Source organism: Paramisgurnus dabryanus, chromosome 9, assembly GCF_030506205.2.
Source record: "Paramisgurnus dabryanus chromosome 9, PD_genome_1.1, whole genome shotgun sequence".
Taxonomy (NCBI): domain Eukaryota; kingdom Metazoa; phylum Chordata; class Actinopteri; order Cypriniformes; family Cobitidae; genus Paramisgurnus; species Paramisgurnus dabryanus.
The window spans coordinates 16,794,101-16,809,466 of NC_133345.1; the positions used below are offsets into that span (position 1 = coordinate 16,794,101).

At 38.4% G+C, this 15,366-nt stretch overlaps 1 protein-coding gene across 3 annotated transcripts in view; it reads left to right on the top strand.

Annotated features, from left to right (window-relative positions):
• Nucleotides 1-15,366, top strand: part of myo5aa (myosin VAa) — an 84,721-nt gene that overhangs the window by 13,609 nt on the left and 55,746 nt on the right. For all 3 annotated transcript variants that reach the window (XM_073815720.1, XM_073815721.1, XM_073815722.1), the window contains exons 3-13: nucleotides 80-251; nucleotides 332-476; nucleotides 3,701-3,857; nucleotides 4,497-4,640; nucleotides 9,712-9,793; nucleotides 11,757-11,864; nucleotides 12,221-12,327; nucleotides 12,820-13,085; nucleotides 13,457-13,538; nucleotides 13,794-13,934; nucleotides 14,936-15,061. In XM_073815720.1, coding sequence (XP_073671821.1) covers nucleotides 80-251; nucleotides 332-476; nucleotides 3,701-3,857; nucleotides 4,497-4,640; nucleotides 9,712-9,793; nucleotides 11,757-11,864; nucleotides 12,221-12,327; nucleotides 12,820-13,085; nucleotides 13,457-13,538; nucleotides 13,794-13,934; nucleotides 14,936-15,061 — 1,530 coding nt within the window. The remainder of the gene's footprint in view (nucleotides 1-79; nucleotides 252-331; nucleotides 477-3,700; nucleotides 3,858-4,496; nucleotides 4,641-9,711; nucleotides 9,794-11,756; nucleotides 11,865-12,220; nucleotides 12,328-12,819; nucleotides 13,086-13,456; nucleotides 13,539-13,793; nucleotides 13,935-14,935; nucleotides 15,062-15,366) is intronic.

Below are 15,366 nucleotides of genomic sequence, written 5' to 3' on the forward strand. Positions count from 1 at the left end.
GTCTAATGTGTTATTGTTTAATGACAAACCAAAATCTTTCCTTCATTCAGACAGTTATGATGTGATTTGTGTTTTTAAGGAACTGGAGTACAAATTGGACCCCAAGACAAACAACCTGCCGCATCTGCGTAATCCAGATATCCTGGTGGGAGAGAACGACCTGACGGCTCTCAGTTACCTGCATGAGCCTGCTGTCTTACACAACCTGAAAGTGCGCTTCACTGATTCCAAACTCATCTACACATACTGCGGTAAACACGCACACTAAACACACTTGCACTTTATTCGTTTGAAATAATAGAGCTTAATTGTTGGTATCCGTCTGACACAGGTATCGTCCTAGTCGCCATAAACCCATATGAGACACTGCCCATTTATGGAGCCGACATCATTAATGCGTACAGCGGGCAGAATATGGGCGACATGGACCCGCACATCTTTGCGGTGGCAGAGGAGTCTTATAAACAGATGGCCAGGTAGACTTGTACAGTTGTATTTCAATGTAAACGAACAGAAATGCGTTTTATTCCACAGGGAATTCTGGACATCTTGACTGCATATTATTCCAGTTTTCTTACATCAATATTACTAGTAATGTTGAGGGGCCCTCACACCTGTGGTCCCCTAATATCTCTCCTGTCTCCCATCCCTTTAGCTACAGCAGTACTTTCAACTACTCTCATAGTGGGGCAACAGTTTAAAGGGCACATATTATGCAAAATCCACTTTTACAAGATCTATGTTGTTTAGACATAAATGTATGTTGGCAGTGTGTGAACACAAAACCCTACGATAAAAACACACCCACTCCTTCTTCAATCAATCCTCATTCAACCAAAGCAGTCTCATTAGATTGATTCTCTTTTTAATGTGACATCACACTGATAAAGTCACGCCCTCCATAACTTCACAGACACATCCGGGGCACACCTGTGACATTACGGGCCCTATTTTAACGATGCAAGTGCACGGTCTAATGCGCACGGCGCAAAGGCACTTAAGGGGGTCGCACACCAGACGCGCCACACCGAGTCGCGTCTAGGACAACTCTGAGGTATCATACACTGGAAGAGTTTCGTCAGATAGAGTCTACTGCAAAATGCAAAATATATGTTAGCAGCCAATATTAATCGTTAATGATTTGGGACAAATATGATTTTATTTCATGTTAAACTATGTGAGTTGCGCTCTGTGGCACGACAGGGATTTGAGCAACTTCCTGAATCATAGCTGGGCGGCGCGGACAAGCTTCACCTGTCGGCACCTGTGTGCGTATACTCATAGAAAACAATGTGTTTGATTCTTTTAGAACGGCGCGGTGCTGAGCTGCGCGTCCGGTGTGCGACCCCCTTTAGGGAGTGTCCGAATCCACTTTTGCTTGTTTGACGTGCACACCAAAGCTTTTACGCCCACGGCCAGTGCAAGTTTTCAATCGTTTCCAATGGAAGATCTACGTTTTTAAAATAAGCCAGCAGCTAGCGGTTTTCTTCCGCACTGAAAACCGGCGCTCTGCGGTTTTTCCGTGCTGAGAGTTGAAAAATACTCAACTTTGGGTGAAAAGCTCCGCTCGTCAATGTCAGTTCTCACCCGGCCGTCCAATCACAGTGGAGTAGGGGTGGGACATTACCACAGCAACCAACCGGCTCACAGCTAAAGTATCACAGCTATCAAAGCACTCAGCTGAAGAAAGCTGGCACTCAGCTAAAAAAACAGCTGGCATTCGCCATTGTCCAGGTGTTTTCAGCCACGTTTAAAAGTTTTGGTGTGCACGCCCCTTAATGAATTATTAATCATGGGAGTGTTTAAGAGTGGGTGTGATGTGATGGGTACGTTTGAGCAAAGAAATAGGCTAAATATATTTTCCTTAATTACTGTCATTGTTAGTGTGCAGATGGCTGTTTTTTGAGAATGATGCGCTTGGCTCTTTACGCTTATGCACATCCCTGGTGCAGAATTGATGCGCCTAAATCCTCCTGTACTGTGCGATTATACGCTTCCCAAAATGAATTTTCCCAAAATAATGTGTTTAAAGCATCCTCTCACAGGAATCCTCGCTCCGCAATGGAAAGTTTATAACGTTAAAAAAGAAAGAGAACAGATATGCAATGTGTCCCAGGTATAAAATCGGTGCGTCCCTACTTTAGATCAGGTTTTAGTTGGTCAATGGCGTATTGCAGTTGCTTCAAAATAGCAACATGCCAACAATGCGCCTAAACACACCTCAGTGTTTCAGACCAGCATGCCCATGGGCTCACAAATAGGTGCAAATGCATTTGCTATTTAAATAATGTGTCGCTGGATGTGAAAGTGATAACTGCTTCAAGGATAAAAATAGCAAAAAACACCAGGTGTATGATCATCTTGTAAAAATATGCATAATAAGTGCTCTTTAAAGCAAATAATGTTGCACGAGTTAGAGTCAATTCAACAGTTATACCTAGTTAGCTGAATAATGCAGTGGTTTTCACACAAAATTTTCAGGATGCAAAATTTCCACACAGACTCCTGCATATACGAGCAGCAACTGGATATGATATCTCACACCAAAGTGTTGTTTTTTTTATTCACACATTATGGATTTTGACACGCTTGCACCTTTCTGATTGGCTTTTGTTAACAGCGTAGGATTGTGCAGTACTATTATTTTTAGTTTTCCTTCATCTGAAAAGGTCACAAATCGATCATCTATTGGTTATGCATCCTCTGGTTAAACGAATTTGCAGGTCAGAGATCACCTAACTTTATCTCGTAATGTGCTAAAATGCATTTTTTTTTTCATGAGCTTACACCTATGGCCTGCTGCATTTGCATGCGTTTGATTGTAAGTCAATGAAAGTAAAAGTCTAGTGTGACTGCGGCATAATAAGACATCTAGTTTAATAGCACAGACAGGTAAAGGTAACTCTATCGACACACTTGTGTATGTTTCGGTCCTTACAGTCAGTCTATATGATGTGGTCATGTGTGTGAGGTGTACTGCTTAGTTTAGAGGAGGTTAGTAGGTCAGGACGTTGCCCGCTGCAGCCCAGCCAAAAATAGATGCACCAAAGTTATGTCTCCTTCTCTCTCACTTTATCTTTCTCTCATTCTCTCGTTTCCTCTCTACTGATTAATATAATTTGTCAAATTGTAGGGTGAAATAGTAAAAACCACACTGATAATACATAAATTATGTTATTAATATGCTAACCAAGCATCACTATTACTATTACATATGATGAGCTCAAATGCAAAAGATGCCAAATCTGTCAAAAACTTTTACTTTGTGGGTTTCAAAATGACCGAACGATCCCATACCTGGTAACCACCTACTACCAAACATGTAAACCACCCTATAGTTACCCTAGTACAGTATGTGAGTAGATCAAAGCAGACATTTCCACTCCTCTCAAAGCAATCTGTAATAAAATCTGCTTCAGCTTCACTCCAGGTTTTCCTGCTTTCTCAGCTTAATCTGCACCTAACAAATACTCTACTAACAAATATTTCACCCAAAAGACCCTAACATATCCGTAGCGATCATTCAAACCCAAAAAGTGCCTGATGTGGAACTAAAAACTATATAGCAACACGCTAAAAAACACTTTAGCAATGCACTGGCAACCATCATGTCTGAGAGTTTTTCATAGACAAAAAACAAATAAAGTTTTTAGCAGAAAATGACAAATATCTCATGTCTTGTCTTTTTTGTGTCATTCAGAGATGAGAGGAATCAGTCCATCATCGTGAGCGGAGAATCCGGGGCGGGTAAAACCGTCTCCGCCAAATATGCCATGCGTTACTTTGCCACGGTCAGCGGCTCTGCCAGCGAAGCCAACGTGGAGGAGAAAGTTCTGGCATCCAACCCCATCATGGAGGTGAGCCGGATTTTCTGGGTCTGTCCATTACAGCACTGTTCTGAAACGTCTTTAGAGGACTTTAATAATACAATCGCTCACAGACTAAAAGCTGGCCATAAACATGACAGTACAACTGTGTCTCATTCAGAATGTTATATCTGCCCTTCATTGCCAGGTTTCCCCAGGGGTTATTTCCTTTAGTACAGCAGAGAAACTGTGTGTGTGTGTGTTTGTTTTAGTCCATGTGTGTTATTTCAGTGTTGGCATAAAGCTCATATGACCTTCCCTGCTGTTCTCGGCTCTTCACCACACTTAAAAACAGACACAGATGTCAATCTTTCACTTTATTTAGCTATGCTAGAGTTTAAAAACATAAATGATCTTGATCTTAATGTTCACTAGGGTTCAATGAATGTATGCAATGTAAAGATGATGTTTCTCCAAAAGCTCAGTTGTGTTCCTCACCAGGTTCTGTGCTGTAGGGGGGCTGACATCAACTTCCTGACCTGCTGTGAACACACACCCACACCTGATCTTCCTCTTCCTGTTTTTTAAATCAATATTCTTTAATATTAAATGTACCCTATCATCTCCACACCACAAGATTGAAGACAGCCACAGTTCATCACTCAAACTGATGATTTCTCTCATGTCCAGTCTATAGGTAATGCCAAGACCACTAGGAATGACAACAGCAGTCGATTTGGAAAGTACATTGAGATCGGCTTTGATAAGAAGTATCATATCATTGGGGCGAACATGAGGACATATCTACTGGAAAAATCACGAGTTGTATTTCAGGTGAGGGGTGACACATGATGAACTATTCATGTAAAGACATGTTTCATATCTCATATGTTAGTTCGTAACATGGCTTTTCTCTATATGCATTGTTGTCTGCACTTGTGTTCTTGAGAAACGTCAGCAGCAAGTTCTCTTCCAATTCCAAGTTCACATCAAGTCAAGTTCCCGGATGTGTTCTTGCTCTGTCCCTTTTATGGAGGATGCATTGGAAGTTGACTTGTGTGGACCAATGACAGCAAAGTTTCCCAGAATGCGTTTGGCATAAACTGCAATAGAGCACAAAACCTGCATATTATTCTTTATGTGTCACAAAATGTACCCCATGATTTAATCACCCTCAAGCAATCCAAGGTACAAATGTCCATCACCTTTTAGACGAACACATTTGGAGTTATTTTAGTAAATGTCTTGCTTTTCCAAGCTTATAATGGGAGAAAACAGGGATCAGGGAACAGCTTCTGACTTTAAAGCTTAAAAAAGTGCATTCATCCTTCACTGAAGTAATCCACATGGCTCCAAGGGGTTTATAAAGGTATTTTGCAGGAAATATATGCAATATTGTAAGAAAAATACACTTTATAAACTATAATAACTAGCTTTTCCGGTAACAACGGCATCTTGGACTCACGCTAAAACTGCGTGAATTGCGTGAGTCCAAGATTGCACAGTTATAGGAAGCTAGTTATTATTGTTTATAAAGTTAAAAAAAATAGGATATGTTTTCTTACACAACTACATCAAACCTGTAGAAGACCTTTATTAACCCATTGGACCCATGTGGATTACTTCAGTGAAGGATGAATGCACTATTTTTGGGTTTAAACTCAGAAATTGTTCCCTGATTCCTGTTTTCTCCTATTATTAAAGGAATATTCCATTTTCTTAAAAGAGAAATCCAGATAATTTACTCACCACCATGTCATCCAAAATGTTGATGTCTTTCTTTGTTCAGGGAAGAAGAAATGATGTTTTTTGAGGAAAACATTGCAGGATTTTTCTCATTTTAATGGACTTTTATAGAGCCCAACATTTAATACTAAACGGTTTTTTTCAACGGAGTTTCAAAAGACTCTAAACGATCCCAAACGAGGCATAAGGGTCTTATCTAGCAAAGCGATTGTCATTTTTCACAATAAAAATAACAAATATACACTTTTAAACCACAACTTTTCGTCCAGATCCGGTCGTGATGCATCAGCGTGACCCCACGCAATACGTCATGAAATCAAGAGGTCACAGAGGACGAATGCGAAACTCCGCCCCAGTGTTTACAAGTTTGAGAAAGAGGACCGTTCTGACGTTGTTTGTCGAATGATCCTAATTAATGTCTTTGTGTCAGTTTATTGTTTATAATGGTCCGCAAATGTGCGTTTTATATATGTAACACGTGACCTCCCTACGTCACTACGCATTTACGTTAGGTCACGCTGGACCGGATCTAGACGAGAAAATGTGGTTTAAAAGTGTATATTTGTTATTTTTCTTGTCAAAAATGACAATCGTTTTGCTAGATAAGACCCTTATGTCTCGTTTGGGATCGTTTAGAGTCCTTTGAAACTCCGTTGAAAAAAACTGTTAAGTGTTGAGTTAAGTATTAAATGTTGGGGTCCATTAAAGTCCATTAAAATGAGAAAAATCCTGCAATGTTTTCTTCAAAAAAACATAATTTCTTCTCGACTGAACAAAGAAAGACATCAACATTTTGGATGACATGGTGGTGAGTAAATTATCTGGATTTTTCTTTTAAGAAAATGGAATATTCCTTTAAGCTTGGAAAAGCAAGGACATTTACTAAAATGGGGCGGCAGTGGCACAGTGGTTCATGTAGGTTGTCTACAAATCAGAAGGTTGGTGGTTCAATCCCCAGCTCCACCTGACCAAGTGTCGAGGTATCCTTGAGCAAGACACCTAACCCCAGCCTCTCCCGGCAAGCTGGATGGCGCTTTGCATGGCCTGACTCCGCCGTCTGTGTATGAATGTGTGAATGTGAGGCAAAACTTATAAAGCGCTTTGGACGGCCATTGATCTGTGAAAGCGCTATATGAATGCAGTCCATTTTAAACAACTTCAAATGTTTTTGTCTGAAAGATGCTGGACATATGTATCTTGGATGGCTTGAGGGTGAGTAAATCATGGGGTAATTTTGATATTTGGCTGGAGTATCCCTTTTACTTCAGATCTGCGGTCATAGTAAAGATAGTGTCTATTTGAAATCAGATGTTTTCAGAGTTCTAGGATCTGCGGGCATCATCTTAGTTTACATCAAATATAAATTACAGGATGAATCATTTTGTGGTTACGTGTAAATAATGATCCCAGTAAAGCTTTGCAGTGTAAATATTAAGAGGTTTGATGTATAATGCAGATATACTCGATTTCAAAATAGGAAGAAAAGTCATATTTAAGATTATATGATTCTATTAACAAAGATGTCATGATGTCAGAAAAGTCATTCAGATTCACATTATGTTAATAGTCAGAACATTGAAAACTCTTAAAAGACAGATTGTTGTTGCTTAATATGGTGCAAAGGGTTTTGGCCTTACAGATGGAAATGTTGATTTCTCTCCCTCAGTCTCTGTATGTTTTTCCGTAGCTGTTTTTTCCTCTATAATACTGAATGAATGAATGAATGTGGTCTCAGTCTAAATGCCTGCTATGTTACATAAATACTGCCAGATGTTATCATACACCTTGTGCACTAGAGATTAACTATGTTTGTTTGTTTTGTGTGTCTGGGTGCATTTGCATTTGTATATGTGGATGCATGTACCATATTTGGATGTAATGGTTTTTAAAATATAGTTTTAATTTACATTTATAATGAGACGTTGAGTGTGTTATCCAAAGCTGCAAAATATAAAAAGATTTTACATCCTCACAAAAACATTAAAATCGCCATGAAACGGAAGTAGCGATTGTCTTATTTTCCCCGTTGGTGATGTATATACGAGTGAAACGGCTTCTGAAATGAAAAAAAAATGTAGGACTGTCACTGGACTTGAATTCGTCCATCGAGAACTGATTGGATTGTTTTAATTTGGGTCATTTTGCGATTTTGCTAATCGCTTTTCCTGGACTACTCCCACCTGCCATACCATATGTAAAAATATGTACCACATGTGCATTTTTGATGAAAGATTATGAGTCCAAATAAAAATATATATATATATATATAGCTCACAGATAAGTCATTTGTAAAAAATACCACAATATTCCAAAACAAACAAGTTTTTCATTTTAATTTCATTGGGACTTTAAAGGTTCAGCTTCATTTTGTGTCTGTTAAAGAAACAACACATCTCTCAATCTTTTCAATACTAACTTTCTTCAATGAATCACAACAGATGATGATTTGATGTGTGTGTGCAGCTCAATAAGTAGAGCATTGCATTACCAGGAAAAAGGTCTTGCGTTCAATTTCCATGACACACATACTGGTTTATATAGAGTACAATGAAAGTGTATTTCTTTAGTGAATGACAGTTGCATAACCTTTACACAGAAAACACATTTTTGGAACTACATAATGGTGGGAAGTAATGAAAACATGAACATTTTTTGAAAGGTTTCTTTTAATCTATCTACCCTTACTATGCTACCTGTCTGCTTTTTAGCACTTTTTGTCATTCAAAAAGACTATAAAAAAAAATGAAAGTGCTGTAAGAAATGTCGTAAAACACGTATTCAGGATCAAATGCAGCCGTCACACCTTCATTCTCATGCCAGCTCTAAATTTAGCTCATAAATACCACAGATATTTCATTCAAAGAGCTCCTTTCATTCAGTATGATGGTGCCTTTACCTCATTTTGTGCTAATGTAACATTTTATTACTGCTTTACAGAAAAGTCCAATTCAGTATACATTTGTTGACTGAAAAATCACTATGACTTTATATTTTATTCTGGTAGCTCAAATGGTAACGCAATGCACTGCAACATAAGCAAAATTACTAAAATTAAAATGTATGCCTTGTATGTAGTGTAAGTCGCTGTGAATAAAAACTTTGCCAAATGCATGTTAGCGTATCAACATGCTAAAAGTGAACTCTATTGGGTATGTTTAGTCTTTTGTGTGCCTTGCCTTGTTTTAGGCACTCGTCTTCCAAAACCTGAAGATTTCTATTATAGCTGTACCTGTATAACTGTATTAGCCCCAAATAAATCACCTCACCTCTCTAAGGTATGACAGACAGGTCAGAAAACAGGAAGAGTGGGAGAATAATGTTTGTTTAGCATTATGTAACACACATGCAGGTTACTCTATATTATACAATTATGAATGATCTTAAGGGGGCCAATATAATGCCCATTTTTACAAGATGTAATTTGAGTTTCATAATGCTAAGATCTCTAAAGTTTCTGCTCAAAATACTCCACAGGTCATTTATTAAAGCATGTACAAAATGCCCCTATTTGGGCAGGTTTTAATGTGTGTACCTTTATATGCAAATGAGCTATAGCTCCTCACTCCTTTAACAACAGACAGTGTGCGCTTTTAGTTAAAATATATCTGATTCCTGTGAATACAGTCTGAGACAATGGTATATTTATCCACATTAGCACCACTACATGCTAACAAACACATTTAGAGAAGCTTTTGGGTAAAGTTAACCAGTCAGTCAGTGGCCGTAGGCGGGGCTTTGTTTGTGTGACATCACATTAACAAGAGAATCAAAACTACATGTCTAATGAGACTGCTTTGGTTGAATGAGAATTTAAAAAGGAGGAGAAACACACACAAACTTTAGTTAGTGTGTTCCAGATGCGATTAATGGGTAAATGCTGCAATTAAAACCGGTATACGGCACCTGTTTTAATACGATTATACTTGCTCCGATTATGTGCTCAATCACATTTTCATTTAAATATTGTGTTTACATGAGGTAAAGTATAATCGCAATATTGTCGAAATCCCATTATAATCTCATTATGATGATGCATGTAAGGTCACACATACAGCTTCACTAACATCAATAATGGTATGAAAAATATCTATGTAGCTCTATAAAATACATAATCTGATATGCTCTTTCTGCTTTTCTCTTATCTTTCCTTCATCTGTAGGCGGACGAGGAGAGAAATTATCACATCTTCTATCAGTTGTGTGCGTCTGCTAACCTGCCAGAGTTTAAAGCTCTTAAACTGAGTAAGATGAACACCACTCACCAATCAGCACATTTCATTAAAGAGAAGAATTATATTCAATATCATTCATGGAAATATTCAAAGTGTGTTTGTGCGTGTGTGTGTGTTGTTAAGGTATCTGATTAGAGTGTATTCGTGTTGGCTCAGCATGTCGAGCGGCTATCAGAGTTGTCCTGCTGGGAGTCAGTCTGTGCAAATCTAAAAACACACACGCACGCACGCGCGCACACACATGCACACACGCGCACACACACACGCACACACACACGCACGCACGCACGCACGCACGCACGCACGCACGCACGCACGCACACACACACACACACACACACACACACACACACACACACACACAACACACACAAACCCTGCATGAATTAACAGTGTCAGCTGAGCAGGAAGTCAGCTGAACAGGCAAACAGTAGTAGAGAGCACAGAGCCAGCAGTGTGTGTGTGTGTGTGTGTGTGTGTGTGTGTGTGTGTGTGTGTGTGTGTGTGTGTGTGTGTGTGTGTGCGTGTGTGTACAATGATAGAAAGAAGTGCAATCTGCCATATAATTGTACACAATAAACACACATGTATATTAATAATCTATTATTACTACAGTTGCGTACTTGATGAACTACATTATTGTGTTGTGTGTGCGCGTGCGTGTGTCCATGTGTGAGAACTTCTTAATAAGGTCTCTGTTCCCAAGCAACAAAGTATCATTCCCTTAATCTATGAAGAGCGAATTGGATTTTAGGATCTGTGGGTTTTAAAGAGTAACTAAACCCCTGGTCAGAGCCTGACTCCACCCCCTGGGAATATTTGAAAAATGCAAGAAAAGTGAGGCAGACCCCAATGGAGATTGAGGGGACGAACTGAGCTCGTACCAAGGGTGTGGTGAGATCGAAACATGGCCGTGGTGAGCTTGAACCTGCTTATGTAGGATCGTACCGCTTACATCACGCGGTACCGCAACATCCAACAGGAAAATTCAACTGCAGTAGCCACCGTTCAACCTGAACAGGGCAGCGCTCAGACGTTTTTACACCATATACTGTAGTACTGAAACACTTTATATCCAAATGTCAAAAAAGTTACTCAAATCAATGAATAGCATTCCGTAGCCTGTGCGTAGCTCTGCGTAGCCTGACGCGCACCTCCCAAAATTTCTAACAGCGCGTCGGCTCTACGCGGACCGCAAGCTCTGTGATTGGTCCACCAGAACCCCTCCCGTCAGGTAAAAAAAACGCGTCATAGGTATTTCCGTTTTAGACGGTGAAAACAAAGATGAGCCAAGTTGAGGAGTGATTTAACTTAAACTGCAACATAAGTCGCTGTTTATTTACTTCCATCATTGCTGGTCTTCTCAAATTATACACAACAAGTTGCTATTTCTTCTTCGTTTGTGGGTTAACTTGCTTAGCTTCTTCTTCTGTGGCGACTTCTGCTGTTACTGTGGTTACATGCGTGATTACTGCCAACCAGCGGTTTCGCGTGTCTTTGCACGTCGACGCGGACGGCGACGCACAAGTATAAATGAAAACCGACGCGGAACCTACGCCGTCGCTGCTACGCCGTAGGAACTACGCACGACTATAAATCGCCCTTTACTCTTTAAATCATTGATGTTTGGTTTCATAAGAATAAGTATTTGTGTAATTCTTCAAATAAAACTTTGTTTCCTATCATTACTGTTTAGAGAGCTTTCTGGACATTTAAAGAGCCCTTTTAAAACTCAAAGAAGCTAACTGTGTCTGAATGCAGTACTCTACAGACACCGCGTCCTATTCAGACAGGATAAGATAAATTTGTTGTGACGGTTATTTGCCAGTGAAAAATGTCGCGTGTGCCAAACATATCTGTGTGTCTTTCACTGGTTAAAATCTATAATTGATCAGTTTCATAAATTACGTTTTTAACTTTTGTGAAAATTAGATGTTCTTTTCAAGTAAACTCTTATTATTTATTATTTGCAGGGACAGCAAATGAGTTTCACTACACCAAACAGGGCAGGAGCCCGGTGATAGACGGTGTGGATGATGCTAAGGAAATGTCAACCACCAGGAATGCCTTCATATTGCTAGGTGCAGACTGAAGTGTTTAGATGTTTGACCTCTGGTTGAGAGCTCACTTTTTATATAAAATTCCCTATTAACACTGTAGTACTTCTCAGATTAAATCCTCTTGTGTCCGACAGTGAAACTATAGTTTATTAGTGTGGTGTATGGTCTGTATACTTTTGTGGCCGATCCAGTATCAGTATAAAAAGCCAGATATAAGTCCTATGTAAGAAGCTTTATCCGTAAATGTAGAGGATTTCTGTTAGTATATGTTGTGTTAGCAGATATTTGCTTGTAGCAGCAGCTCATTAGGTTTTAAAGATAAAGAGCATTATTACTGTTAAACAGGTTAACATTGTAATCTTTATTAATTTGTTCAGGTGTGAATGAGTCCTATCAGATGGGATTGTTTCAGATTCTGGCATCAATTTTGCACTTGGGAAATGTGGAGGTGAAGGACAGAGACTTGGACAGCAGTATTATACCAGTGAGTCCAATCGCAGTCCAAATTCACAGCCAATCAGATCATACTATATATAATGCGTTAAATAACATTTACATTTATTCATTTGGCAGACGCATTTATCCAAAGCAACTTACAGTGCATTACAAGGTATACATTTTGTGTTCCCTGGGTTCGAAGCAATTACCTTTTGCACTACCAATGAGCCATACAGGAGGGAGCACATGCTTGAAGTGCTTGAAGATATTGACCCATGACCTTGCCGTTGCTAGTGTCTACCAAATGCATAAATGTAATGCTCTTCACATCTCAATTTTGGATGCAAAATTAACATAATTTCACCCTGTGCCAATTTAGTTCCCCATTCCCTGTGTATAAATAGTTTGTGTGTATTAATAGTGCACAATTATTCATATCACATTATTGGTGTTACATTGAATGCAGGCTCATTCATCTTTAAAGTAAAATATAATTAGAAGTCTTCATATAGATGTCTTTCTCTCTTGTTTCCCACAGCCAAATAATGCACATCTGAGCGTATTTTGTGAATTGATGGGCGTGACATATCAAGACATGTCTCACTGGTTGTGTCATAAGAAGATAAAGACAACAACTGAGACCTTCATAAAGCCCATCCCTAAACTACAGGCCATAAACGCCCGTGATGCTCTGTCTAAGCACATCTACGCCAAACTCTTCAACTGGATTGTTGACCATGTGAACAAAGCACTGCATTCATCAGTCAAACAGCACTCATTTATCGGAGTCCTTGACATTTACGGGTGTGTTTCCAGACACGCTGCATGCCTCTCAAAGCTATTCAAAGTATACACTAAATCCAAAAACGTAATGGGTTTTATTTCTGGCTAACAGTGTGCTTGGATTTGGAGGTGATGGATTTAAAATGAGACTATAAGTATATGTTTAAATGTGTCTGAATTGCTTCTCACACTAAACTAAACTGTAAATTAACATTTATTTGAAGCTTTTTGCACTTTATAATTTATAAACAAATAATTTTGAAAGAATGTTAGTAGTGTTACTATAAGCAAAGGTTCAAATTTGTTGAGGTGGGAAACTGGAGGACCAGGTTTACCAACAGGCCCTAAAATCAATCTTGCTTCTGTAATCTCGTTTTGTTATGTTTTCTCAGATTTGAAACATTCGAGATCAACAGTTTCGAGCAGTTTTGTATTAATTATGCCAATGAGAAACTACAGCAACAGTTCAACTTGGTGAGTTTCCTGAGATGGGATCTGAGTTAAAAGGCCAAAATCCACTTTTACAAGGTGTTTGGACATAAATGTGTGTTGTCAGTGTGTGAATCTTCGCAGACACATGCTGGGCAACCTGAGACTTGTAAAAATGGGCATAATAGGTGCCCTTCAAATACATTTAATGGTTGGTAATTGCATGCTTTGTAAGTGGTTTTGTTATATACAGTATTAGTCATCTCTCTCTCCTGTTGTTTTTGTGTTTTTTTTGTTCAGCATGTGTTTAAACTGGAACAAGAGGAATACATGAAAGAACAGATTCCCTGGACTCTCATTGATTTCTATGATAATCAGCCGTGTATTAACCTCATCGAGGCCAAGATGGGCATCCTGGACCTTCTGGATGAAGAATGCAAGGTATATAATCACAGTCTTGGAAATCAAACTGTAAATGTATTCAGTGCTGTGACTGGCTGGATTGAAAAATAGTTGCATCTGATTGGACATTGGTGATGTCCAGTATGAGAATTTTTAAAAAGCCCTTGAAGCTAATTTTTCTTGCACATATATAAGGTCTGAACTTACTATAACCATTATTTTTAGAGGATTTAAAAAATATTTCCTATAGAATTATTTAAATTTTTTAGATCATCATTATCAAAAATGATCATTACTGCAACATGATATTACATTAAATATATGCATTTACAAACTCATGTTTCGGTAATGAGAACTAAAAAGTTGTCTTAGTACTATGACAAACAACATTTTGACTTTTATATGGAGAGAAAAAATAAGAACTGCTTACCTGGTAGCAGTTTTTAAAATGTTGAGGGCTTAAACAATGACTGAAAATTGTTCCGGAGGATGAGAAAATGGTCTTGGACACATTTATATTCCTTATTATTGTCTCTACATTTACCAATGATCATCAAATACCACATGTTTCTTTACTGTAAATGTTTATAGTATAACATGCACTGAAGCTTTTTATTTTTTACATTTTTTAATTATAAATATTTCCATGTCAAAGAACCCAAATCCAGTCATGGACACGTTGCGGTAATGAAAATTTTCCCCTTAAATGTGGAAAAAACTAATTTGGATTGTATGATGTCAGTTGAAATTATGTGCAAAATAGTACATGAAGAGATGTTTTGTAGCTGTATGCTTCTTATTTTGATACTCTTACTTTTTTTATCAAAATGTTTCATGACACCTAATTTCGTGAGAATCACCCAAATGCGAATGTTCATAAAAAGTGTTAAAAATATTTAATATCAGTACACAACAAGATATTTGTATGTGCATTCAAAGATATTTGAGATTGTAAATGCATTTATTAAAAGTATTTTGTGCATATGCATAATAAGTAAATGCGCATTTATTCCAAGACTATTCTCTGTCTCTCTGATCAGATGCCGAAGGGTTCGGATGACTCCTGGGCTCAGAAGCTGTATAACACCCATCTGAAGACTTGTGAACTTTTTGAAAAGCCAAGGATGTCTAATAAAGCTTTCATTATTCAGCACTTTGCAGATAAGGTACACACACACCTCTTACACTGTGAGGCTGGTTTAGATGATATGGTGTTCATATAGAAGATATGGCTCTGTTCGTATACCTAGTGAGCTGCCTACATAGATCTTATTTTAAGGCTACATTCGTATCCTTCCACTATTAAGAGCTAAGATACCCCAAACGTGTGTGGACCAAAAACCAACAATGCATGTTTTGCAAAGAGATAAAAGAAGGTATCTTTGTACTATGGAGGTATACAAATCTGTTCACTGCTTAAACATATAAAAGATTATTTTGTCTGCCTAGCAACATGTTAATGCCACATTGA